The following is a 27,112-nucleotide window of genomic DNA, read 5'->3' as shown; positions in this document are numbered from 1 at the left end:
AGTTCACTGTCTTACAGGGGTGCGGTTCATGGCGCCCAAAACCATTACAGAAGTAACATCAAATATCACTGCACACAGATCACCATAACAACAAAAAGGATTGAAATGTTGGGAGAATTACCAGATCGTGACACAGAGACATGAAGTAAGCAGACACTGTTGGAAAGATGTTGCCGACAAACTTGCTCCATCCTCCTGGTGTGGCAGCCCTTCCTGGGAAACTAAGGGCCCACCAGGAGCTACTTCGTTAGCATAAACCCAGGCGTGGTCGAAAGGGGCTCTCTAAGAACAACCCAAGATACTGCAGTCACTCAGGAACTTCCGAGGGTTTTTGAAACACAGTGTCAGAAGCCAGAGACAGGCCAGGCAATTACGCCACGAGGAGAAACAGGAAAACTGCACGGGTCTGATCTTCTTTTCAAGATGGCCAGCAGAGCAGGGCTGTGGTTGAAACAGAAGGGAAAAAACTCCAGCAGGGGCCAGGAATGGTTCCCGAGAGGGTAGCACACAGCATAAACACACAGCAGGGCTTCTAGGGAAACACAGAGGCCCACGGGACTCTGGCAGGAGCCTGAGAGGCGGGCCCTGGGAGGCGGATGTGTTCTGCAGCTCTCCAGCTTCTGCGTTCCACTTGGCTGTAGATGAGACAAACATTCTAACGGCTGTGAAGAGGCCCCGGTTGATATGGTACTGGACAGCCTGCAAAAGGAGGGGCCCTTCCCCAGCAGAGCACCGTTTACTTAAAAATGACATCGCAGACCCTTTCGCACCTCCATGCTGGGATACACAACTCCAGCCCCTGGCTGTCAGCAGCCCTTTCAGGGAAGTTGTTCTTTCTGCGTTGCAACCTGTGATTCCACAGGCAGATGCCTTGCAGCTCTTTAAGAAGTTTTAAATTCCCAGGAGAAACACTTAATGGCGATCTGTGACTTATTTTGTGAAGAAAGAGAAGAAGCAAAAACAGGAGGCCTTTCTCGGCAGTGACACGTCATGGCCTGGCTGGGGAGGAGGCGGGAGAGGATCAGGAAAGCGCTGGGTACAAAGTCCTGAACAATAGTTCCCAGCTCCCAGCTGGCCAGCAGAGGGAGGCCTGTGGTCTGAGTCTGCCTTATCTGCGCCACACCACGAGTGCAGCCGCAGACGGAGAGGAACTCCTTGAGCAGAGCTCTGACTTCTGACACTGTCGGCTTACACAAAATGGAGGACTTGACGTGGGAATGGGCCGAGCGCCTCGCTGTGGACTACGTGCAGGGCATCCTGCAGCCTACGCCCACCTGTGACACCTGGGAGCAGATCTGGAACTTCCAAGCCCGGCCTGACGACCTCCTCATTTCCACCTATCCGAAAGCAGGTAGGGGTGAGGGGGACAGGTGAAGAGAGATGGGGCTGAGTGGGCAAGATGCATCGATCATGAGGTAAAGCTGGGTCTCAGTGGGAAACTGTTCACTGGGCAAGACAAATCACTGGTGGAAACTGAAACCACACAAAAAATATAAAATGGCATACCCGTTTTAAGAATTTAATTCTTCCCATGATGTCCATATCACTTACTTCCCCATAAGAAAATGGGTCAAACAGCTGAAAACAAAAGGGCCGGTTGTTGATTTGCTTATTCCGGACTCAGGCCCTCACTGCAGACCCTGGGGAGAAGCAGGGACTTGGGTTATGCAACGCTGAGCTCACAAGTCTCCCACCCTGGGATCCAGGCACTGCTCCCTTAATCTCCACCCTCCCTAGGGGTAAGTGGTGAACCCACTTTCTTATCCCAATAATCAGCTTAAGAAAGTCACTGTAGAAACAAGACAAAGGTGAGCCCAGCCACGGCACCGTGACGACTGGAGGTTAGCCTGGGGAAGCGGCTCTCTGCCGCTGGCTGCGTGGGTCTACATGTCGACTTCAAACACAGTGTTCAGTCCATGCCCCAACCGCGTACGCACTTGCTCTTTGCTCTCTGCAAAATCATGCTCCCTGTCAATAACTTCTGCTACACGTGCACAACACACACACGCTCCAACCCCTCACTGCCTTTATCTGCAGCGATCGGATCAAAATCTCTGACGGGGCTTTACACTCACATGTCCATTGGCTTCATATAGGCCCTGATTTTCTGAACTTACTCATTGTGAGTCTGTTCAGGATAAATATTTTCTAAATGTGAATTTCTGAAAGTAACCACTGGTGAGGATCACATCCTAGCACCTTAATTTCATCCACAACTCTACCTTGTTACTGTAATTTCAGTACAATGTTTAATAATTAGTCCTTTCTCCGCCTGTCAAATATGAGCATTAAGATTCGGTTCATTTCGGGTTTTCACAGGTTAGGGGTTAGTAGGACTTGGGAGATCCAAATGACTCACACAATAAGTAACACGCTTGCCAGCCAAGGTGGTACTTCGTCAGTCCCTCAAACCCGACACATTAATAAAGGCAGCACTGATTAGCGGGAAGAAGAAATGAGCCCAGGTGACCCGTATGTTTTACACCTAATTTTTAGGGAAAGGATGTGTGCTCTGTGAATGAGCCAAGACAAAAGCACGTTGTAGGGTCACCGACTTCTAGAGGCTGAGATGAGAAGTCGCTCCACCCACCGGAACTTCCAGCCACAGGCGAACCTGTGCCACTGCCAGCCCGTAAATTCCGAGCAAGCTCACAAGCTAGCACACAGGGCTCCCACTTCCTCTGAGTACAGGGCTAAAGAAATACAGGTCCTTCATCCACGATGAAGGCATGGGTGCCAAAAAAGATAAGACCAGCTCATCGGGGACATAAAATGCTGGTGATCCCAGGGACCCAGAAGTGAACTAAGAGCGTGAGAAAGGGGTCCGGTAACAAGGGCAGGCATCAGAGCCGGTCGGGAAGATCAGCCTAGACCCAGGGTTCAGAGCCTCCTCCCGATGTGGACTCTGTCAGGACGCCCAGTGCCACAGGTCTTCACCCGAAGCTGGAGATCGGGTGGCCAGCCCCACGTCGGTCAGGACTGGGGGCATCGGGAGATGGAAGCCCTTCTCCCATGGCAGTGGTGGCAGTAGGGGTGCAGCCTCTGGGTCAAGGCCCTGGGCAGCAGAGGGTGGGGTGACCTCCACAAATCTTCTACCACCAGCAGTCATGATCTCGGGAAGGGTGACCCCTACCTCCCCTCCTTTAAATCTCAGACTCATGCATCTCACCGGCAGAATCTAGGTAGCATTCAGACCTTAGCAGCCAAGAGGTCTAGGGACGCACTTTTCAGCCTTTCAGGGAAAACAGAGGAAAGGCTGAGAGGGGACACTAAGCCCTAAGTGGCCCCTGGGTGGCAGCCCGACGCCACGTGCTCAGAAAACAGTTCGAAGGCCATGTCGTGACTACTCCCCTCCTCACAGTCTGGTGGGAAAGACCACCTCCCACCCTTTCTAGAGAACAACGCAGCTCACTCAACGGCACAACAGTCACGATTAATGGTGGAGAAAAAAAGAACCATATATTTATCAATCTAACAGCCACTCCAAATTGGAGACTTTTATAAAAGTTCCTATTATGATCACACAAGATACAAAGAATGATGTTTTCTGAATTCCATTATAAACCTGGCCCCAAAGCTCACACAGCTGTGCTAGCAAGCGCTGGGTCATATTCTAAGACGTGCAGTGTGTAAAGGTCTGTGCCTCTTCCTCCTCCGTGTGGAATAAGGAACGACTTGGACACAGGAGATAGTGGACCTGATACAAAACAAGTGTGATGTTGGCAGAAGCCAGAGAGCACCAACCCACGAGCGCTTCCCCTTCATCGAGTGGAAGATCCCGACCATGGAGTCTGGTGAGTATGGCACAGCCACCTGGGCCGCGGGCTTGGCCCGCACGCGGGGCGGGCGCTGCCCGCAGCCTCTCGGAGTTCTGGGCATCAGGCAGCTGCGTCTTGCCCGCTATGCCTGGCCACTGCTGTGCTCCAGAGCCTCCCTAAGCCCAGGCGGGACTGTGCAAAAGGAAGCGAGGTTCTGACTCTCCAGTTAGACGTCAGTTTCACTCCATAAGGATCAGCGTAAGTCACGTCATTTCACGGTGGAAGGGCTTGAATTTTTAGGCTCTGATCTATTTGGTTGATTGTTATGGTTAAAAATTGCTCTAGCCAAAAAACTCATTCAGGGCTGGATGTATGCTCTCAGACGAGACTGAGATAAGAGGGGAAGGGGCAGGGGACAACCGTGAAAAGAAGGACATGACCTTCAGCACCACGGTGGAGGAAAATTCAACTCCCAGGGGACCTCGAGGCCCAAGATGGCGGGAGATTTGACATTCAGGGGACCTTGAGCTTCATTATACACTCACTGCAATATATTAACATGGCAAATGGCACTCCCACAGGCGCCATGACAGCTTCGAGGCTGAGCACAACAGGTCAAAAAGGGGGTGCCAGGTGGTGGCCCAATTCCTGGGAATCCCAGCCCCTTCCCCAAAGCAGCTGGAATAATCCTCCCACTTGTTAGCATATGAAGTTACCAGGCCCATTAAAACTAACACTCCCCACCCCTCATGGCCATTCTCTCTCACCTTCTGAGACGGCCTGCACTCTATCTGTGGAGTATGTATCCCTCTGAATACATCTGCCTTCACTCTGCTGTGGCTCACTCTTGAATTCCTTCCTGCACAAAGCCAAGGACCCTCCCTCACTTGATGGGGCACATCCCAGGGACTCGCCCAACACCTGGGACACCACCATCCTCTCACGCCCCACTTTCTTGTGCCAAGATCTGCACACAGTACAGGCTGCCTTGAACCATTCATAATGTCGTAATAACAAAGCAGCGAGATTCTGAAGCAAATAGATAAAAACAGTGGAAAGTGATGGAAAATTCATTTTTGAACACAGGTTTGGAACAAGCCAATGCGATGCCCTCACCACGGACCCTAAAGACACACCTTCCCATCCAACTGCTGCCACCATCCTTGCTGGAGAAAAACTGCAAGGTAAAGAGCAAAAGGATTTCAGAGTTCACTCCTTAGAACACCCTGCGTCGTCTTCATTCAATTTCCTCTGAAAACACTTCACTTGTTAAATATTTTACAAAAAAGAGAGAGTTCTCTTCACATTAATCCATATGCAAATTGATATGAATGCTTTTCATCTCCCAGAAAAGCCGAATCACAGAAAAGCAGCATCAGAAAACTTCATCTGTGTGGAACACACCTGCCTGAACATAACCATCTCTGGGTCTAATCCTGCTTTTGCTTCCATTCCCAGATGATCTACGTAGCGAGAAACCCCAAGGACAACATGGTGTCTTACTACCATTTCCACAGGATGAATAAAGCCCTTCCGGCCCCAGGAACCTGGGAAGAGTATTTTGAGAATTTTCTGGCTGGGAAGGGTGAGGTTCCTTCCTGTCTCAAACTCCTCAAGCACTCTAAGAAGAAGGCACTTCCTTAGAACAGCAGGGCTCTGCCCTCTTTACCGTGAGGGGGTCACCCTGTGACACTCTCCCTCCCCCCGGGGTCCCCTTTCCAGTGGGGTGTCTGCGGGCTAGGCTTCGTGACTCACTGCCGGTTCTCTCTTGCAGTGTGCTGGGGCTCCTGGTACGACCACGTGAAGGGATGGTGGGACGCCAGGCACCAGCACCGCATCCTCTACCTCTTCTATGAGGACATGAAAAGAGTAAGGGGCAGGGCGCCTCCGTGGTTCCCATCTGACCATAAAACACCTGGGGTGTAACGTGTGGACCCCCTCAGGGACCCACAGAGTGAGACAGGGCACAGAAAACGCTGCATCTCACTGGCCACCGGCCGCACACCAGAGTGCACCTGGGGCACCGTGAGTTTCTGTATCACGGTCTCACCTGCACTCTGGGGTATGAGACGCCTTTCCTTATAGGCAGATGGCAGCCTGAAACGAATGATGCCTTTTTTCCCCTTGCACATCTAGTTTAAAATTCCATTCAGGAGGGGACATTTTTTTCTAGCACATTTTGGCTTTTTTCCGTTAGTACTTGAGGACGTCATAGTTTTAAGAAACAGTTTAAGAAACTGTAGTGTAATGGAAAATGCTAATGATTTAGAGTCAAATCTGTTGAATCCAAGTTCTGGCTTTATTGCCCGCTGGCAATTATTCTTGGTGAAGAGGCTTAGTATCTTAGACTAGACTTACTTAGTTTCCTTAAATGCAAAAAAGAGACGGTAATATATCCTCCTCCAAGATCTGTTACAGGGGCTAAATGAGATGGTGTCACAGGAGTTTACTGCAAACGATCGTCTACTCAATTCTGACTCCACAGAACACAGGGACCGATACAGACTTAGAGTCTCTGTTCTTGAACTTATGATTGAAAGTCGGGCTCTCAACAGGTAATTCGCAGACAGCTGCATGGGTTCATGGAGCCTACACCAGGCCTGCTAACTCAGACGCACAGTTTTACACAACTGCTAGGGGACTCCTGTGCACATCAGTTTAGCTGCATTTCTCTTGGGTTCAATCACTAGTGGGCTTTATCCACTTGTGCCTACAGAATATCAAAAGAGTAAAAACACAATCATTTTTCCATGTTTTTATGGAGATATAATTGGCATATATTAGTTTCAGGTGTACAGCACCATGATTTGATATTTGTGTACACTGTGAAAGGATCACCATAATCAGCCTAGTTAACATCCGTCACCTCCCAGAGTTACAAAATTTTTTCTTGTGTGGGGAACTTTTTAAGATCTACTCTCTCAGCAACTTTCAGACACACCACATCATCAGTTGCAGTCTGCATGCTGTACACCACATCGCCAGGACTTTTATAAGTAACATCTGATCTGTTCTCTGTCTACCGTTTTTATTAAACAGATAAATCGTCACTTTTCTAGGATTCTCAGAACCATGATTAAGGGCTTGCGGGACACCCCACACAGATACCACTGTAACATTCCCTCCTTAATGCTTACTTGGTACAGTTGTACTAACACACCACGGAAGGCAGGGAAAAACCAGACAAGCGAGTATGTGCAGAAGGAGACACTGGCAGCCTGGGTCCCGGGGGAACACGTTTCACAGACAGGCACTACTGAGGCTCAGAGGGTTGTCCAGACACACAAATCGAGAGGCAGCTACTCAGTTAAGGACTGTCACGGCAGGGAGCTGCATGTTATGAGGAAGTGTTTGCTCCTCTACAAGCAGACATGGCAAACAGGGGCCGTGCTAACGGGCACTAATGAGCTCAGACCAGGAAATGTCCACCTGGGTGACGCCTGCTCACCCTGTGTGTCACAGCCGTGTCCACGGAGGACATGCCTCTGGGAACAGTGCCCTTTTGTCGGGGTGGATCCCACTGTAGGATGAGCGCCAGGAAGAAACTTTGTTGAAACAGGCGGTCTAACCTCAGAGCCCCCGCGGCCCTTTCACATGTTTCTGTGATCACGTTCCAAGTGTCACTGGACTGTGGTCACTCGAGGCTCACAGTTCTCAGCACTCCTGTTGGCTCCTAGTCTGTGTCAGGCCAAGTAGGCACTTCTGACAGCCAAGCTTTCTAAGCAGGAGCCCATTTTAAGGCAGAAGACACGGTGGTAGGGTTCCACCCCACCACCAGCCCACCATGCCTCTGGGGACAGGGGACTTCCTGCACACAGCATCCTGAGCCGTGTCCCTCTGGTGAGGAAACAGTGGTGACAATGGAACTGAAAGCTTTACCTGGACCAGTAGGGGCACTGGAGCTGGTGCCACGGTGCCTCTTGGGTGCAGAGATGTCCCCTCCCATCCTCCTGGCCCCCCATCAGCACCACTGCAAAAGTCTGGGGGCCCTTCTATTAATGTCAGAAGCAGGAGACAGGCGGGCTGTGGCCATGTCCCCAGAGCTGCTGCACAGCCTCTGTTCTCAGCAGTGGCCTGCAACACTCCCTGTTGGGCATTTAGCTGACCAAGACCCCACTGTGGCCCATGACTGGCTGGAGCAGGACACTTGGACGTAACCCTGGTCACATGCCCTCAGTGGAACATTCCCCAGCACCGCAGGCCACCTCACTGACATGGCTCAGCCGATGCCTCCATGTTCCAGCAAGAAAAGCGTGATGATTCCAATTGATATAAAGAGAACAATACAAGTCAATAGGTCAAAATGAGTCATTTATGAAAAGCTGAGCATTTGTGAGACTATTTTAACTCATGACATGTTACTGATTACTGCTATTAATTCATTCAATGTTCTTGTAAAACTATTATTGATTTAAATTATCTTATATCAAGTCTTTTCTTTTGACTCTGATCATAGAACCCAAAGCATGAAATTCAGAAGCTGGCAGAATTTATTGGAAAGAGCCTAGACGATAAAGTTCTGGATAAAATTGTCCACCACACTTCCTTTGATGTCATGAAGCAGAACCCAATGGCAAACTACTCATCGGTTCCAACTGAAATCATGAATCAATCAATTTCTCCATTCATGAGAAAAGGTTTTTATGTTTTCTTTTGGCCATAATCTTTCAAGGACTGTCCACTATTTCAGAGTCTTTGGGGATTTTTCTTTTCTATAGATAAGAAATGTGCAATCTGTAATGAATGATTCTGGGAAAAGAGGATTTAAGAAATTACAGATGAAATGAAATCAGTATTTAGCCACAACTGGAGAGCGAGGTTTGGTGTCTAAGTCCAACCTCTCATCCTCACTTTTACTCCAGAGCTCTGGCTCATATGGTGAAAATACACAGAATTAAGTCAGGTGGAGAAAAGAAGCCATTTTATAAATTAGGGCTCTAAGCTATTCGTTAGATCCATTCATTCAAAAATACTTAGTGAGTGGCTACTATATGCTGGGCACTGTTCTAGATAATGTTCCAAGCAGTGAACAAAACACAGAAAAATTCCTGCCCTCGTGGAAACTCTAGCCACAAACAAATAAAAAAAAACTTTAAAAATACACAAGACAGTAGATGAGAGTAAGCTCTGTGGAGAAAGAGCAATCTGAGAAAGGGAACAGGGATTGCAAGTGGAAAATTGGGGGGAAATCTTTTTTTCCCCCTTCCTTTCTCAAAACTGTACCCTGAGTCCCTCCAGAAGCAAATCTTTCTTGGTAGGCCTGCAGCATGGGAGCCGCAGGCACAGCACCAACCACGCTGGGGTGTGCAGGAGGGCAGGACAGAGGCAGGCACCCGGCCCGCTGTCCCCACCTGGTGGCCGCTCCTCCACATCTCACTGATCAGGCCAGCTGGGGGGAAAGGAGGTGCGGCGGTTGGGGGGGTGGGGCCACGTGTGGTCCTGGTCTGCCCCTCCTGGAAGGAGGAACAGAAGCGTCTCACAGAAACTGGACAACAGAGGAGTACAGACCCCCGCCAGCTGCTGACTCTCCCCATGGCTGTTTCAGGGGCAGTTGGAGACTGGAAGAACCACTTCACGGTAGCCCAGAACGAGAGGTTTGAGGACAACTACAGGAAAAGGATGGCTGACAGCAGCCTGGCTTCCCGCTTCCACTTCTCATGAGGAAGAAAAGAACCTCAGCTCGAGCAGTAGGATGCTCACTACCCAGGCCACAAGCCATTGGATTCAGGTGCCAGGCTAGTATTGCCTGTGTTTGCTTTGCTCACTCTACAAAAAACCTTGTAACCAGCAGGATTTGTAAGTAATCTAAACAATTCAACTCAATTTAAACATAAACACACCCAACGAGAGAAATTCAACTAGCCAAACTAAGGAGAGACAAAAATTAAACTGAATTACTCTAAACCAAACCGTCTTTCAGTGTGTGCCTTGCCCAAGTGAGTTAAGTGATGTTTACTTTATAATTTATACTCACTTGTACACTTAGGTTCACACAGAAGCCTGTACATGAATGTTTATAGTGGCTCTAGTCTTAATCACCCCAACAAACCCAAATGTCACGCGGTTGCTGAATGGATAAATAAGTAGGGCACATCTGTACAGTGAACATCACTCAGCAACGGAAGGGAACAAATTACTGACAAGTGCGACAACTTAAGTGAATCTGAAAGGCATCTTGCTGAGGGAAGGATGCCGGTCTCAAAAGGTAACACACTGCATGTTCCCATCTCTATGACACTGGTGGTGATGGAGAACAGACGGGGATTGGCAGAGGTTAGGGATGGGAGGAGCGTCGGCCACAGCGAGTATTTTGGAGGAGTCCCAGGGGTAATAAAACTGTTCTCTAGACTGATCACACCAGTCTGCACAGATTTTAAAATTCAAAGAACTGTGTGCCAAAAGGCAAGGCAATATTTCTGTACATTAATTGAAAAAATAAAATGAAGGGTAGGGAGGACTATAGTCTTCAAAAATGTGAATTCTTCTTATTCTTCTTTTGAGATACACTTGACACATCACATTCTAGCAGTTTCAGGTGTACAATGTAATGGTTTGGTATTTGTATGTCTTGTGAAATGATCACCACAATAAGTCTAATATCCGTCACCATATATGGTTACAAAAATGCTTTTCTTGACTTGAGAGCTTTTAAAATCTATTCCCTTAGCAGTGTTCAAATACAGTACAGTGTTGTCAACTGCAGTCACCAAGCTGTGCATGACATCCTCAGGAATTATTTACTTTATAAATAAAAGTTTGTGCCTTTTGACCCCTTTATCCATTTTGCCCATCCCCACCCCTGGCCTCTGGCAACCATTCTGCTATCTATGAATTTGGTTGTTTTTGTTTTGGGGGTGGAGGGTTCTAACAAAATGTCAAAAATGTCTATTTTATAAAAGGCAAACACCATGGAAATGTTTCAGATTAAAAAAACCTTAAGAGAAGTGACAATTCAATGCAAACCCTGGTCCTCGGCTATACCCCATACTGGAAGGGAAAAAGTGCATTAAGTCCTTAATGTTAATAGAACAAATATCCCTGTAGTTTCTGTTCTAAGCTTACTCAAAACCTAAAAAAACTGACTAGTGATCTTAGGTTCTGTTTTGCTGGTTGGTTTCTACACCAGTTAATTAATAGATTCAACTAAGTTTTCATGGAGTGTAGGCTGCATACAAGGCAATGGACTTGATGGAGAAAGGGCAACAGGAAGTCCTCTATTTTTCACCAAAAGCTGCTCAAAGTCTTGGGTTTTTCCAGCACTACCTGCTGAACTATTTGGTCTTCTTTCTGAATGGTGTTTGCTGCCACATAAACATTAAGAATTTTGGCGGCTTCTAGGAATTACTCGTGAGTTTTCTAAAAACCTGCCTGGGATGACTTGTCTAGTGTGGAAAAGTCATTCACCACAACACAGCACAAGGTCCAAATCACAGGCGTTTTCTGAAGCCAGCTCCTTACAGGGGACATTTTTGGCAAGCTGGCACTCTTGCCCCCAGGATACGAGTAAGGGCATTGGAGGTGACAGCAAACGGCAGGCTCTGGCTGCCCTAACAGAGCGCTCGGACCGGCTCAGGCATCACACCTCTGTCCCGGGGACTGGGACCAGGAGGTGTCCTCAGGCCACTCCCTCCCGTGCCGGCGTCCCCACGCTCAGGGCTGTCTCCTCAGTCATGTTCAAAGACAGACCTCGCTGTCACCAAAGGGAAGTGTCAACAGAGGGCCCGCACCAGGCTGTGCCCCCGGGCGGGGACCGGGGCCACCACTGTCCAGGAGGACGGCGGGGTCCAGGCCATGGGTGCTCTCCGGTCGCCCTCTGCCACCTGCAGCCACAGGGCACAGCCCCAGTGCCAGGTCCCAGCACGAAGGGTGTCTCAGGGAACCAACGTGGGATGAAGGGACATGTGAGGGACAGATGAAGGGAGAGGTAAGGGGACAGCTGAGGAGACAGCTGAGGGGACAGCTGAGGGACTGGAGAGGGGACAGCTGAGGGGACAAATGAGGGACTGGAGAGGGGACAGCTGAGGAGACAGGTGAGGCAAAGGAGAGTGGACAGGTGAGGGGACAGTTGAAAGGACAGCTGAGGGGACAGGTGAAGGGACAGGTGAGGGGACAGGAGAGTAGACAGGTGAAGGGCCAGTTGAAGGGACAGGAGACTTGGGCGACTACCCGAGCCCGGCGAGGCCCCTCCCTGACGGCCGACCCGCCCCGCCCCTTCGAGGCCGTCCTGGCGGGGTCAGGGCGGGGCGCGCGTGGGGAGCCGCCTCCCAGACGGAAGCGGAAGCGCAGGCGCAGGCGCCGCCGGGCCGTCACCTTGGAGACGGGGGGCGGGGCCGGCGGAGAAGCGCGACCTTTGACCCGTGGTAGGGCTCCGTCCGAGGCGGCGGCGGGCGGAAGTGCGGGCTGCGGGCGGCCATGGAGGTAACGCGGCAGCGCCGGGGCTTGGGGGCTGAGGGGCTGAGGGGCTGAGGGGCTGAGGGCCCGCTCCCCTCCCCGCCCGCCCGCCCCGCGGCGTCCGTAGGACTCGCTCTGACCGCCGGGTCTCGCTTTGTCTTGCAGGATCCTGCTCACGATGGGGTGGCCTCCCCAGCCACTCCCGGGACCGGGAGATCCAAGGTGAAGGGAGCCTGACTAGCGGCGCTCCGAAGCGGCCGGGTCGCGAACTGGACACCTAGCCGGGGAGGGTGGCCCGCCTGGCCGGACACTTTCCCCCGGGGTCTCAGATGGAGGGTCACTGTCACCCGTTTAGCTCCTTTCTCTCCTCTCTCACGTTTCCCGGGGGGAAAAGCCCTGGCTTTGGGGTCACTTCCTGTCCTGCCGGGCGCCGCCGCGGCGCTGCAGGGTCTCGGACATTGACCGGGCTCGCAGATGTGAGGCGCTGGCGGTCGGGGGGCGGGGGCGGGGCGCCCCCCCCCCACCGCGCGCCTCCGGGACGTGGGGGCGGGTGAACGGGGTCGTTTTTACGGCCCTGGGCAGCGTTTCACAGTCTCTAGGCGGTGAGGTTTGTTCTGCATACTGAGTATCAGATTGAGACACTCGCCTGAGCACTTTATTTCCCTTCACTTCAGCTCGATAAGTACTGTTATCTCAGTTTCACAGACAAGAAAACGGAGCCCACAGGGGTTAAGTAACGTTCCCTGACTTTTTAAGTTAAAGCCTAATGCAACCCGATTTATCGTGTTGCTGTAGTGAATAAGCTTATGAGTTTTCAGGTGGCCAGAGACTTCTTTCAGCCTTAGGTAGAATAAAATAATTTTATAGCTCTAAGGAACTTTTAAGTAGAATTAGTCCCCTAATTTTGCAATTAAAGAAATCGAAATCCAGAGAGTATCTTAACCTGTAACAAGGCTATCTATAATACAAGAGGGTATGTGCGTTTCTTACATTTCACAGTAGTTGCTTAACTAATAATTATTGAGATAAACTTGCATTTGCTAATCTTAAGATACGTGGTGTTTGGTTGACAAAGATTTATTCAGTAAGATGATTTTATTTGTAGGCAAGCTTTGTGTTTCTTTTTGTGGTATAGTAGAAATATGAATTGCAACAAATTGGTAACATCAGTACATCTTTCAGCTGGAAACATTGCCCAAGGAAGATCTTATCAAGTTCGCCAAAAAGCAGATGATGCTAATACAGAAAGCTAAATCCAGATGTACAGGTATTGGCTTAAAAATATTCATCGTGACCACAGTCTTACTTAATCATGGTTATAAATATTAGTTTTTAATAGTATTTTGGCTTGTTTTGTTTAATGAGTGAATCCAATAAAATCTTAGTTTAGTGGAATCTCCTATTAACATTTTAACCATTCCCCCCTGATATTTTTAGTTATCTCACATCTCTAAACTGCAGTTGCCTTTGAATTAGTAAAAGTCAGGGAGGAGGATTTTAAAAAATAGTTTGTTAAATAAGCACTTTTTTTTAACTTCATGTGAATTGTATATTTTGAGTAAAGCATTTTTTTTCTAGAGTAATCAATTGAAATATTAGAGACATGAGGTTTTGAGCCTAAAGAAGTAAAAAGAGGCCTCAAGTAAAGCAATAAAAGATTTCCATACCTGAAATTGTGAAGTATGTTTATTTGCTGAGGTTGCTGAATATTTCCTATTCAGTTTCCCTTTCTTTATATTCCAAAAAGATAAAGATACTAGTATCCGTTATTAATAATTTAGGTGAGCTCTTGAATTTTCAATGGCTTAACAAATGTTAACTGCCTCAGCCTAAAAGCCAAGACTTATTTTCTACTACAGAAAATCAAATTGTGTTTCCGGAGATTGGATCAGCTGCTCATAAAAAGAGTAATTTATTTGGAAAGATTGTTCTAGGCCCCAGACCTAGACATGAGTTGATGAAATGGATTAACATGTGTGTTTAATATGAGGTTAGTTGTTGCTTTTAGATTATTCAGTAAGAATTTATTTACAGCTGAAATAATATCTGGGATTTGCTTCAAAAATGTCAGGATGTGTAAGAAAAAAATGGGAAGGAGGAAGTGAATACAGGTGAGGATGAAACAAGATTGGCATAGAGATTAACCATACTATTCTCTCTAGTTTTTTATTTGTTTGGAATTTTCCATAATAAAAAGGAAAGTAAAAGGTAATACTGGGTGAAGTTAATGATTCCTCAGAATATCTGCTGCATCTTAAATATTTTCTAATTTGTAGTGACTTTTTTTTTTTTAAGAATGTACTTATCACTTTAGCCAGTAATTATTTTCTTTGTTTCTGAACTGGTATCTTTTATTTTTTTTTTTTAATAATTGTTTAGAATTGGAGAAAGAAATTGAAGAATTCAAATCAAAATGTGTTGCTGGAGGAACTGATGATATTATTAAGGTATTGAGACAGCTGGGAATGTTGCTTTCATTTTTACTTATTTACTTAGAGAAAATGCTGATGATAAGTCAGATTTCCTGGAGAGCTGTCAGCCTGCTCCAGCACTATCTGGCTTCCCGTCCCTGGGATTCCACTTCCTCTTGGCCCTTGGTTACACTTTTTACCTTTCTGGTTGACTGTAAAAAGTGAGAGTTAAGTAACCTCCCATTCTATTCTGAAGTAGGTATTACTTTCTGTCCTTTTCATCCCACTCACGCTAATTACGGTCACTGCCTCAGTCTCAGTCCTGCTCTTCCCTCTCCCCCTCGGAAAACCCCGCTGCTCTCAGGACTTTGATGGCAACTTTGGGGCTGATCGTCTATAGATATAATCTATAGGGCTGTGTCCCTAGACATGCCTACTGTGATCAGATGTCACAGTTAAATTCTAGCTGTTTGGGGGGAAAATCTTCACCCGTTTCTCTTGTCCTCTTTTCATACTCAGCACGACCATATGCCCTGCCCTGGACAGCCAGTAGCAGCACAGTTTGGGGGCCTTTTAACTTTGGAGTTTGTGTCAGTTGCCAGAGACCTCGTGTTCTTCGGGGCGATGCTCCACTTTATCCTCTTCTCTCCATTTCCGCGGTTTTGTTAAACACCTCGTGTCGAACTTCACTGACTGGGCTCCCTTTCTCTCTGGCTGTCCGGGCCCTTGCCGGATCACAGACTGCTGTTTGTGTCTTGCTGTTCCCTGTTTGAGAGTTCTTATTCTTACTTCCATGCCCCTTATGCTGCCTTCCCCAACCTGGCCTAACCTTGCTTCTCAAAGCTCTGCTGTAACTTTTTTCCGTCTTTTTCCACATTTAAATTTGACTGTTGCTCTCTGTTCCTTAATTATGTGTTATCTTACTTTCTCGTTAAGTGGCTCCCAACTTGAGAGCAGTGGACGATTGTGGGACTCCCAGGAAGTTCTACAAGGAGTCTGTAAATCCCTATGCGTGTCTTGCACGACCATTTTGTTCTTTATGTAACTGAAACAGTACATGAAGTGTGAATTGTGTACACAAATCCCATTTGGATTTGTAATGTGCTGATTGATTTAAACATTGCTGAATTCATAATGATTTTGTTTATTTTGGTCATTATGTATTTCCTTAATTAGTCATAACCAAAGTGCAACTACATGGTAGTTAACAAGGGGCACTCACTCTGGAGCCAGACTGCCTGGCTCAGGTCTTCAGACCTGTGCTCTGCCGAAGACCAGCTCTGTGATCAGGGCTGCTTTCTTCGTCCTTTCTCTGTGACTCTGTGACTGTTCCTCCATCTGTAGACTAGAGAGCATATGATGCCTGCTTTTCTTAGAGCTGTGTTATGAGTTAGTACAAAGTACAGCAGTTAGAACTGGGTCTGTCACACATGCTCAGTAATTGTTTATTCCTGTTGCCATGTATCATTTGTGGGGGTGTTTTACACACACATACACGGACATACACACACACACACACACACACTAAAAGGAGATTTTTGTATTTGAAAAGAGAGCTGCAGAGATTCTGTCCTAATTTTGTATCAGTTAACTATTAGCCCTTAGAATACTTTTTATACAGTTGCATTTCAGAATATTTAAGTATCTGTTCCTTATTTCCTCCTTTGTATTCTCTCATTTTGTCAAAACTGCTTCTAAAGATGAGGGTGGAAAATTTCTCTCTGTCAGCCAACTTGACCTTTCAAGTGATTAGTTTAATATTAAAGCATGTTACCTTGACCACTCAAATCTCCTAAAGTAAAGGTTTGGTAAAATTAAATGAGAATGAAATCTTTGGTTTCCAGTCCTAATGAGAAAATTACTTTGGGGAGTGATCAGAATATCTGTGCAGCAGTTACTCAGCAGTTGTAGAAAAATCACATACTGCAGCATAGAATGTGCTCTGCACCTCCGGAAAACGGAGAAAACGTTCTTGCTAAGTTTCATCTCTTCATTGGAAAAGTACGCTGGGGAAGATACGGCTTTGAATACAAGGTTTTCTGTTCGTAAAAATGTGCAGCTTTTTACAAGTTTTGATTATTAAAATTTCTAGCAGTCATCTTTTAGTGCATTAAAATACATCTAAAGTTTTATTGCAATCCGGCATATTTGACTTTTAAAAAAGAGGAATAAAAACCTGTATTTCTCATGTCAAAATCTGAGCTATATAGTGTTAAGTGAACTCACATGCTGCTTCCAAGCCCAAGACAGAGGTGACAATTGCATGTTAAGACGCTGGAGTTTCTAGTACATGTCACTCTTGTTGAGTTCTCTTTGCTGGAATCAAATCTGTATTTCCTGGAAAGTATCTGTCTGTTTTGTACATCTAATCTTTAAGGTTATTTATGACTTTCAGATAATGCTTTCTATGTATTTCCTAAAATTATTAATGTATTTTGGCTTCTGGTAATTCACCAAACAGAAGTTTATATTATAATACTATGTAATGTGAAAAACCTAATTTTAAAACTAAAATTATTTTAACAAAAATAATATATGCACATGATTTAGAAATAGTACCAAAAACGGAATAACTCATTATGATACTGAATAAAGTATGGAAATTATTTCTATATTTCTAAATAATATGCTGTGCTGCTATTCCTTGATTTATACATCTGAGATATTAGCTATTAACTTCCTGTTAGAGCAGATGAAAATTTAGCTGTCTTTCACAATGACTTCTACTTTCCAAATGGTCAAACCGATCCAATAATCATTTACATTTTCTCCTGGACTCCTGCCTTCTAAAGCCTCTGTCCTGTGCTAATGTCGCCTGGTTGTTCTCTTGGTCTGTGGTTTTCCTGGAATTGGTCTTTTGCCTTGACCCTGTGGGTTTCTGTACTGCTTTCCTGTGCTGGCCCCCCGCTCACTGGTCACATCACGTCCGCTGTCTTGGTTGACCTCATTTCGGTAGAGCTTGTTCTTCTGTAGCTTCCTAAGAACGAATGTGTAGAAGGAAAGTTATTGCCATCTTTGATATAAAAATGGCTTTATTCTACTCTCGTGTTTGAATAATAGCTATAACTTGATACAGAACTCAATTTTCTACGTCTGCTTTGTTTTAGTATTTTTGAACAACAAAATTTTTCTTTGCTATTTCATGTAAGAAGTTTAGGGGCAGTTCTAGAGTTATAATGGACTGATGTCTGTTTAGAATGTTAACGTTTTATCTAGATTTTAACATTTAGGATTAACTTTATCTAAATTTGTAGTGAAATGGATCTTTGATTTTGCTGTCTGTGAAGTCCTTGGATACTGTCATCAAGTTATGCTGATTTTGTGGTATAACTCAGTAATTCTTGCTTTTTATTTCCTCTGATGCAATTCATATGTAATTGGGATAGCCTGTTCTTTGAAAACTTAATAGAACTCACCTATAAAACTATTCCCCTTTTGTATTTTGGTGGGCAATTTTAAACCACTAGTTGGATTTTTAGGTAGTTATAGTATTGATGATATTTTTAAATTTTTTGAGTTATATTTTTCTAGGAATTTTTATCCATTTCATTTCAGTTTTCAGTATTATTGGCCAATAATGGATTATAATATTCTTCTTAACTGTGCAGTCTCTATTTTATATATAGATAGGTTCCCCTTTTATTCATAATATTGTTTCTGACATCTGTCTTCTCTTGGTCAGTCTTACAAGAGATCTATTTTGTTAGCATTTTTCCAAAGAACTGACTCTTGGCTTGTCGTCCTATTTTCCACTTCATTAACTTCCTCCTCCTTGTTTCTGCAGAGAATAAACCTTCTCTAGGGAGGAGGGCCGTTGGTGGTTTCTTGCCCATTTTTCTAACCACTCCCTACTGAGACTGTCAATCAGTCCCACTTCTTGAACCCCTCGTGCTATACCTCCCTCCACAGTATCTGGTGCTTCCAGTTTCTGAGCATTTAATTTTCTCATGAGTGTTTGCCAGCTTCTCATACATGCGTCCCTGTGCAAGCCCTTAGACTATAGCCTTCCTTCTGATTCTCACTCAGTCCCTCCACCTCCTCCACTTTGTTTTCCAAAGACATACTAAAATTTCTCATGTCTTTTTTCCTTTTCTCTTTGTTCTTATGAATGTACCGTTTTAAATATTCTTTCTCTAGCATGGTTTGGAAAAGGTGAGGAGAGAATTATACGTGTAGTTAATCCACTATTTTTAAGCTCAGTTGAACAGATCATCCTGTTCCAACACAGGCATTGACCGAACGTCTGGATGCTGTTCTTTTGGAAAAAGCAGAGGCTGAGCAACAGTGTGTTTCTCTGAAGAAGGAAAATACTAAAATGAAGGAAGAAGTTGAGGTAAGTCACCATTTTAATTTTTTTATTTGTTTTTAATTAACTTATGTAATTAGTCATGAATTCTAGAACTGAGACCTTAAAAAGCATCTGATCTGATTTTAACAACTTATAGACAAGGAAACAGGTTGATATTTAAAAAGAAAAATAACTGAAATCACCCAGCTACGCAGAGATAGAGGTAATATGTATTTATTTGTTCCACTGTTTAGTCTTCCTTTTACCTGTAATATCAGTCTTTAATAAAAATAGAAAAAGGTACTTTATGAAGAATTCAAGTAAGTTGATTCTCACACACCCTAAATGCCATCATCTGTTTAGTTCTGGGGTATTCAGTTTTGCCCATTGGGTCTGGGCTAATGTTCTCCCAGAAGATGTATTAATCCATTCAGGAGATACTCATTAAAGCCTTGTGACTTAATACAACTTACATAATTTACTACCATTTGAAAGAAAATTAAATTCAGAGATTTCCTAGCTTTTAGTTATTGCTTTGAGTAACACATTTTGTACTGCTGAAATATATCATCATACTTAAGGTCGTCAGAGCCTAAGCAGAATTACTGGAATCGTAGTATCGTGTTTCTGTATGGATGTTTCTGCCCACTTCCTCTTCTGTGAGCCTGTGGCTGATATTTTACCTGAAGACAGGGGTTTCTTTTGTCTTAGTCAATTGTTGTGCTCATTTTTACAGAACTCTGTAACTAAGTTGGAAGATGTGCACAAGGACTTTGAACAATCACAGAGCAACTATGTGAAAGAAGTGGAAAATTTGAAAAATGAGTTAACGGCAGTACATTCCAAATACAGTGAAGATAAAGCTAGTTGGCAAACGGAACTGGAAGGAGCAGTGAAAAAACAATTAGAGCTTTCAGAACAACTTAAATTTCAGAGTGACTCTGAAGATAATGTTAAAAAACTCCAAGAAGAGATTCAGAAAATCAAGCCAGCCTTTGAGGAGCAAATTTTATGTCTGCAAAAGCAGTTAGAAGCTGCCACAAATGAAAAGGAGCAAGAAATTACTTATCTCAAAGGAGTCATTGAGGCTAATTCTCAGCAGTACCAAAAAGACATTAATAGTTTACAAGAAGAACTTTTACGGTTGAAATGTACACACCAAGAAGAGGTGAAAGAATTGATGTGCCAGATTGAAGCATCCGCTAAAGAACGTGAAGCAGGAGTAAATAATTTAAACCAGCTGAAGGAGAACTTAGTCAAACAATGTGAGGCAGGTGAGAAGAACATTCAGGAGAAATATGAATGTGAATTAGAAAACGTTGGGAAGGCCTCAAATGCAAACCAAGTAACTCAGATATGTTCTTTGCTCTTACCAGAGGATAGTTTTGTAGAACAAGAAATAAATGAAAAAGTCAAGCACTTAGAAGATGCCTTAAGAGAACTGGAATCTCAACACAGTATCTTAAAAGATGAGGTAACTTACATGAATAATCTTAAATTGAAACTTGAGATTGATGCCCAACATATAAAGGATGAGTTTTTTCACGAACGGGAAGATTTAGAGTTTAAAATTAATGAATTGTTATTAGCTAAAGAAGAACAGGGGTGTGTAATCGAAAAATTAAAGTCTGAGCTAGAAGATTCAAATAAGCGGTTTTGTTGTGCCGTAGAACAACATAACAAAGAAGTACAGAGTCTTCAGGAGCAGCATCAAAAAGAAATCTCAGAACTCAGTGAGACACTTCTGTCAGGTTCTGAAAAAGAAAAATTAACACTAATGTTCGAAATACAGGGTCTTAAGGAGCAGTATGAAAACCTACAACAAGAAAAGCAAGAAGCAATTTTAAATTATGAGAGTTTACGAGAGATTATGGAAATTTTACAAACAGAATTAGGGGAATCCGCTGGAAAAATAAGTCAAGAGTTTGAATCAATGAAGCAACAGCAAGCATCTGATGTTAATGAACTTCAGCAGAAGCTGAGAACTGCATTTAATGAGAAAGATGCTCTTCTTGAAACTGTGAATCATCTCCAGAGAGAAAATGAAAAATTGTTATCACAACAAGAATCTGTACTAGAACTTGAAAATACCATAAAGAACCTTCAAGAAAAGAATGAAATGTGTTTAGTTAGTCTCAATCAGAGAGATACCATGTTGCAAGAATGTGAAACAAAGATAAATTATCTTTCTGAGGAAAAAGATGATTTCATAAATAAAATTAGAAGTTCTCATGAAGAGGTGGATAATCTCCATAAAGAATGTGAAAGAAAAGAAAGATTGATTATAGAACTTCGGGGAAAAGTGGAGCAAACTACCCAGTACAACGATGAACTAGAACAAAAGGTAAATGAATTAACAGGAGAACTAGAAGAAACATTGAAAGAAAAGGATCAAAATTATGAAAAACTAGAAGAGCTTGTGGCTCAATTGAAAAGTCTCTCTGAAGACCAGGAAGCAATGTCGTCTGAAGTGAAGTCTCTTTCTGAGGAAAATAGTAGACTGAGTTCAGAAAAGAACCAGTTGAGCAGGGATTTGGAAGCTCTCCTGTCTCAAAGAGAAGGAGATTTTATGCTTAAGGAACAGATTTCTGAATTAGAAAAGAAACTTCACTTAACAGTTGAAGAAAGAGATAATTTCAATAAACTGTTGGAAAATGAGCAAGTTCAGAAGTTATTTGTCAAAACTCAGTTGTATGGTTTTCTTAAACAAATGGAGCCAAAAGTTTCAGAAGAAAGTGAAGAGCAAGATATTGTAAATGTCCTACAAGCTGTCAGTGAATCCTTAGCTAAAATAAGTGAAGAAAAACACAACCTGGTTTTTCAGTGTGATAAAAAGGTAGTAGATTTAGAAAAAGAGATTAAGTCACTTCAAGAAGAGAATGTAATTCAGTGTGAGGAACTTAGGTCTTTACTAAGAGACTCTGAGCAGGAAAAAGTTACCTTAAGGAAAGAGTTAGAAGAAACCCTTTCAGAAAAAGAGGCCCTGCAATCTGATCTTCTAGAAATGAAGAATGCTAATGAACAGACAAGGCTTGAAAACCAGAATCTCTTAATTCAAGTTGAAGAAGCATCTCAAAAATTATGTAGCAAAAATGAAAAACATAATGAAAAAGAAAAATCTTTTGTAGAGGACCTTGAAAACCTAAGGCTGTTACTGGAACAAAGAGAATCTGAATTGCAAGATGTGAGAGCAGAGTTTTCATCATTAAAGGTACGTTTAATTTGAATTTTGTTGATATAAATAAATTCTTAGTTCTAATTAGAGACTAGAAAATATATATTACTATTTTGACACTCTGAAGTTAGAAGTAAATTTTTAGCATTTAAGCTCAAATGCAAATTTCTGAAAAGTACATTCAACGTTTTCATGTCATACTTTATCACATCAATCACTTTTTGGTTTTAGATCACTTTAGAATCTTGATCTTACATAAGATTAAATGATTAGGGGGTTAAATGTCTTGGTCAAAATTATATAACTAATCACCAGCTAAAACTACAACTAAACATGGAAAAAAATTAAATTTCTTCTTTGTGTGATGCACATATTACCTTTAAAAGCACTGTTGAGCAAAAAAAAAGTAGGCTAAAGTGGTATTTAACTTTAGCCAAAAATTTAGGTTTTTCTCCCAAAATTGCAGTACGATACACTATAATCATCATTTAATCTTTTCCTTGTTACATTATATATTTGGTGTATGTTGGGTTCTCATCTTCACCTTGGATGCTACTGTTTTCTTATAGTAAATGTGACATTCATGATGAGGTCAGAGTTACCTGGTCTATCAAGGGAAGAGACTGTTCACCAAATTGCTTTTTTGTATGAATTCTCTTTGATGATGATTTTTTCATGTTTAACATGATGGCCAGTACATCATGGGGAATGCAGTGATTGTCTTTGTTTTTCCTATAAAATCTAGGATTCCTTAGAGAAATCACCTTCTGTAGAAAGTCATCAACCTTCAGTAAAAGAGTTTGAAGAAAAAATAGGTAACTATGGTTTTGCGTTTGTTGTCACGATTAATTACACCAATCCTTCTTAGTGCTGGAGTAGGTCGGGACACGTCAGTCAGTTAACGAGTTGTTACAGACATGATGCATAGCTCTCTCTTCTTAACGCCCCGTCCTTGCCCCTCTGCCATCTGCTTGCCTGCCCTCTCAGGACTCTCACTTTCTACTGTTTAACCCAAACAAAGGACTGATGAGATTCCATTCCTAAATGGTTCCATGATTGTTTTTGGATTTTTCATTCACTTAGGAAACTTTGCTTGAATGCCCAACTGTCTAGTCACTGGTAACAAAAAGGTGAGTGAGATATAGACTGTGTCTTCAGAGAACTCACTCTAAGAAGGGGCTGTTATTACAGCACTTTGGGGTGTGGACAAGGTAGTGGTGGCAGTGCAGGAAGGCATGATGAACTGCTTGTTTTGAGTTAGGAAAAACACTGTGGAATAGGCTATACTTCTGTTGTGTGTGAAGAATGAGAAATTTACAGAAGAAGAAACGTACCAATAGGGAACAGCAGGTGCTTGTATGTTAACATGTAATACGAAGGAGCATACTCGGAGGTTCTGGAGACCCAGGAGGCTGACTGTAAGAGCACTGGAGTGAGATGCGGAGGAGCTGGGACTTCACCACATCCATTTATTCTTCAGAATAACAGCAGGAGCTCTTTGATTCCCATTTTAAGATGGAGAAACAAACTTACAAGTGGCATGTAACATACCCGGAATTCCTCAACTTAATGTGCAATTAGATTGATGGTAGAGACAGGGAGAAGTGGTTGAAAGAATTTAGAATGACTCGCAGTTTTCTGAAGTGGGTGATGGGGGAAAGCCAGGGGAGATTAGCAGTTCAGTTTTAGACAAATCAAGTTTAATTACCACCCAACTCGGGATGAGTGAACTGCTGTGTATGCACATCTGGGGTTCAGGGCAGAGAGCTGGACCAGATGAAAATTTGTGGTGAACATAGTTGGCTTTAAAAGCCATGAGATTGAGATCACCAAGGAACTGAGTGCAGGGAAAAAGGACCAATTAAAAATCAGAAAGATAGAAATGGCAAAGGAGACTGAGGAGGAATAGCCAGTGAGGTAGAAAACCGCAGAGCTCCAGATGTGTTGGAAGCGAAGACATGAAGTGCAAGTGAAGGCAGTGTTTCAGGAGGGAGAAGACGTGTTCCCACCGTGAATACTGTGGGAGGTAATGTCAGTCCTCGGACTCGACCACGGAGTTTGACTAGTAAATGCTGTGGTCGGTGAGGTAACAGTCCTCAGAGCTGACCGCCATGCTAAGCAACATAGAGGTCATTGGTGACTTGGTAACAGTCATGATGTGCTGAAGCCAGTGCCTGTGAAGGCGGTTGGGGAAACTGGGGGAAGAGAAAAAGAAAGGGAGCATGTGTGGCTCTTACAGGGAGTTTTGCTGTAAAGGAAGAGGGGCTGGGCCAGTATTCGGGGCAGGTGTGCTGTTCTGCCTCTGCGTGTGATGTGTCACCTGTCTTATTGTGACCTCGCCCCTCCCCTCTTTGGGTGCTTCCACTCTTTGTTTCTGACCTTAATCTCTTGATGATATTTTTTCTGGTTGCATGTTTATAAACTGCTGGGGGGAAAAAACCCATCAGAGAGGGGAATTTGCTGCATACAACGGGGTGGGGGCATGGTGACGCTGATGCCTGAGTAGGTGAGAAGGTATGAGCTGAAATGCAGAAGTGGAGCGGCTGACCTGTGCCCCACACACAGGCGGTTCCCTGGTAGCAGCAAGAGGAGGGCAGCGTGAACCAGGATGGACCATCTGGTTAGTGAGCAGGGACAGAATTTCAGGTGGTAACTGAAGTTAAGCAAAGATACCAAGAAGTAAGGCCTGGAACACTGGAGTTTAAGTAGGGGGACGGCTGAAGAAGCTAAGGGACAATCAAGACCGGACACGTAAAACACATGCAAGTTCAGTTGTGAAAACAAGACCCACCAGCCGAGACTGTACCTGTGGGTCATAAACGTTTAACTGCCTCTGACACCTCTGCTTGACCTGACTTGCAGGTTACCACCTAAAATCCTGGCATACTTGTGTTTCCAGAAAATCTTCCAATGTTAAAGGATTCCTAATAGCTTCTCCAGGTCACAGACACCTGTGAAATGGCTGTAAACAGTAGAACTGTTGGAAGATTGAAGAAAATGAAACTTTTTTACATTGTTTGCATCACTTAGATAATGAATTAGGCTTTTAGTTTAAAAGTTAGATATTAATATTTTGCTATTTATCTTATTGCTTTCAATGTCAAATTGCAGATTTTATGTTCCGGATTAAAGGCCTACTGCTAGGGCTAAAATAAATAATTTGAATATTTTTCCCTATTTTTCTTCTGAGTTTATATATAATTCTTTCATTTTATGTTTTTAGGATATCTGGAAAAAGAATCCAAAGAGAAAGAGGAGAAGATAAATAAGTTAAAACTAGTTGCTGTGAAGGCAAAGAAAGAACTAGATTCTAGCAGAAAAGAGGTAAGGTGACTTAAACTTGCAAGACTTAAGAGCCTTACATTTTAGAAAAATCAAGTTTTTCTATATATAAAAAAACTATTGTGTATTTAAAACAGGCCCAGACTCTACGGGAAGAACTTGAATCTATTCACTCTGAAAGGGATCAGTTGTCTGCTTCCATGCGAGATCTCATTCAAGGAGCAGAAAGCTATAAGGTAAAAATAGTTATTTTAATACCAAGTTACATTTGCAACTTCTTAGTTAAGAATGTACTAGAAATGTAAACTCTTGTCTGTAACATAATTGCCTTGTATTTTTCAGTAAGTCTTTTTTTCTATTTTTTAATGTAATGTGAGGTCCTCCTAGTACCAAGATTTTAAGTGGCTGAACTTTAAGCTGTTGTTTTTTAAAACTAAATTTCTGTTTTGGGATCTCCTAATAAAATCAGTAACAAAAAAGGTGGCTATTGTTACTGTTATCATTTAATATTCTTCTAGTCAGGTGAGTAAATGTGTACGTGAAACAGTGTGACTGGGGGAGGGATACAGTCAGTGGTGGAGCACGTGCCTGGCGTGTACCACGTCCTGGGTTCAATCTCCAGTGCCTCTGTTATGAGGGGAAAAATGAGATAAACATGTCTAACAAGAAAGTGAAAGCATTATTTGGAGGTAATATGCTTGTCTATCTAAATAACAGGAGGCTCTATTGTAAAAATAAAAATTTATAAGAATTAAAAATAAGAGAATGCCATTATATTTCTTTATGTGTTCTTTCAACAAATATTTGTACAGCCAGGCTGTGTACCAAGTACTGGGGAGATGGTCAGTCAAACAGACGGAGTTCCTGCCCACTCAGGACTTAAATTCCAGTGACATTAACAGAAAGCAGACAGAAATACAGATGCAAACTATGTAGAAAAGTAAAGGTGGGCCAGGAGAGTGAGCAGTAGTCAAGTGGGATTTGATGAAAAGAAGGAAATACCAAAGTAGCCAAAAAATGCAATTTCAAGAAGAACTTTAATGAGAGATTTGGGCACTTACGAAGAAAACTGGAAAACATGTACAGGACAACTGAGCATTGTTTGAATTGTTAGATCTCAGGTTGACAAGTCCTGAAACAATTTCACTAAACATTCTAGGAGGTTTTTAGTGGGACAGTCTTGCCAATTATTCCAAGTTTCAAATGGAAAGCTAGCAAGAATAGCTAACTTTTTTTCAAATTGTATTAATGGAGGCACTGGGGATTGAACCCAGGACCTCATGCAAACTAAGAATGCACTCCACCACCGAGCTATTACCCTCCCCCCAAGAATAGCTAGTGTTTTTTTTTTTTAAGAGAAAAGTGACATCTTTCTCTAGCACACACTAAAATTTATTATAAAACTACAATAATGTGATACAGTTCTGATGCAAAAATAAGAGAGGTTCATTTAACAGCAGACACAGGGACTTCTGTGTAACAACAAGCACCATAGGCCAGGACTCTTCTAAGCACCTTGCATATCTCATCACGTTTAATTCTCAAAACAACCCCAAGAAGTAGGTTATTAACATTGCTGACTTGCCAGTGAGGAATCTGAGGCCTAGTGGTCACAGAGCAGGTAGCACAGTAGAGCTGGGACTGGATTTGAGCAGTCTGGTTCCAAATCTGTTCTTTCACCAGCTAAACTGTCCTATCCCAGTAAGATTTGAAAACAGAGAAACCAGTGAAGAAGGAATCAGAAAACTACTTTAGTAAAATCTAGTTAGACTTTTATTTAATTCCACAAACCAAAATAAATTCCGGA

General features: G+C 43.5%; 2 protein-coding genes across 2 annotated transcripts in view; both read left to right on the top strand.

Annotated features, from left to right (window-relative positions):
* Window positions 1–631: 631 nt before the first annotated feature.
* On the top strand, window positions 632–10,481 carry SULT1C4 (sulfotransferase family 1C member 4). The gene is made up of 7 exons (XM_015248857.3): window positions 632–1,351; window positions 3,669–3,794; window positions 4,845–4,942; window positions 5,217–5,343; window positions 5,533–5,627; window positions 8,215–8,395; window positions 9,304–10,481. The coding sequence occupies exons 1-7, from the start codon at window positions 1,198–1,200 to the stop codon at window positions 9,417–9,419; spliced, it is 897 nt and encodes a 298-aa protein (XP_015104343.1). The 5' UTR covers window positions 632–1,197; the 3' UTR covers window positions 9,420–10,481.
* Window positions 10,482–12,122: 1,641 nt separating this feature from the next.
* Window positions 12,123–27,112, top strand: part of GCC2 (GRIP and coiled-coil domain containing 2) — a 37,741-nt gene continuing 22,751 nt past the window's right edge. The window contains exons 1-9 of the mRNA XM_072951218.1: window positions 12,123–12,176; window positions 12,315–12,371; window positions 13,332–13,416; window positions 14,529–14,596; window positions 18,789–18,893; window positions 19,585–22,059; window positions 22,769–22,838; window positions 25,247–25,347; window positions 25,443–25,541. Of these exons, the coding sequence (XP_072807319.1) occupies window positions 12,171–12,176; window positions 12,315–12,371; window positions 13,332–13,416; window positions 14,529–14,596; window positions 18,789–18,893; window positions 19,585–22,059; window positions 22,769–22,838; window positions 25,247–25,347; window positions 25,443–25,541 (3,066 nt within the window). The 5' untranslated portion in view covers window positions 12,123–12,170. The remainder of the gene's footprint in view (window positions 12,177–12,314; window positions 12,372–13,331; window positions 13,417–14,528; window positions 14,597–18,788; window positions 18,894–19,584; window positions 22,060–22,768; window positions 22,839–25,246; window positions 25,348–25,442; window positions 25,542–27,112) is intronic.

Source organism: Vicugna pacos, chromosome 28, assembly GCF_048564905.1.
Source record: "Vicugna pacos chromosome 28, VicPac4, whole genome shotgun sequence".
NCBI classification, from domain to species: domain Eukaryota; kingdom Metazoa; phylum Chordata; class Mammalia; order Artiodactyla; family Camelidae; genus Vicugna; species Vicugna pacos.
The sequence above is the reverse complement of the archived record's forward strand: the minus strand, read 5'-3'. Positions and strand labels throughout refer to the sequence as shown.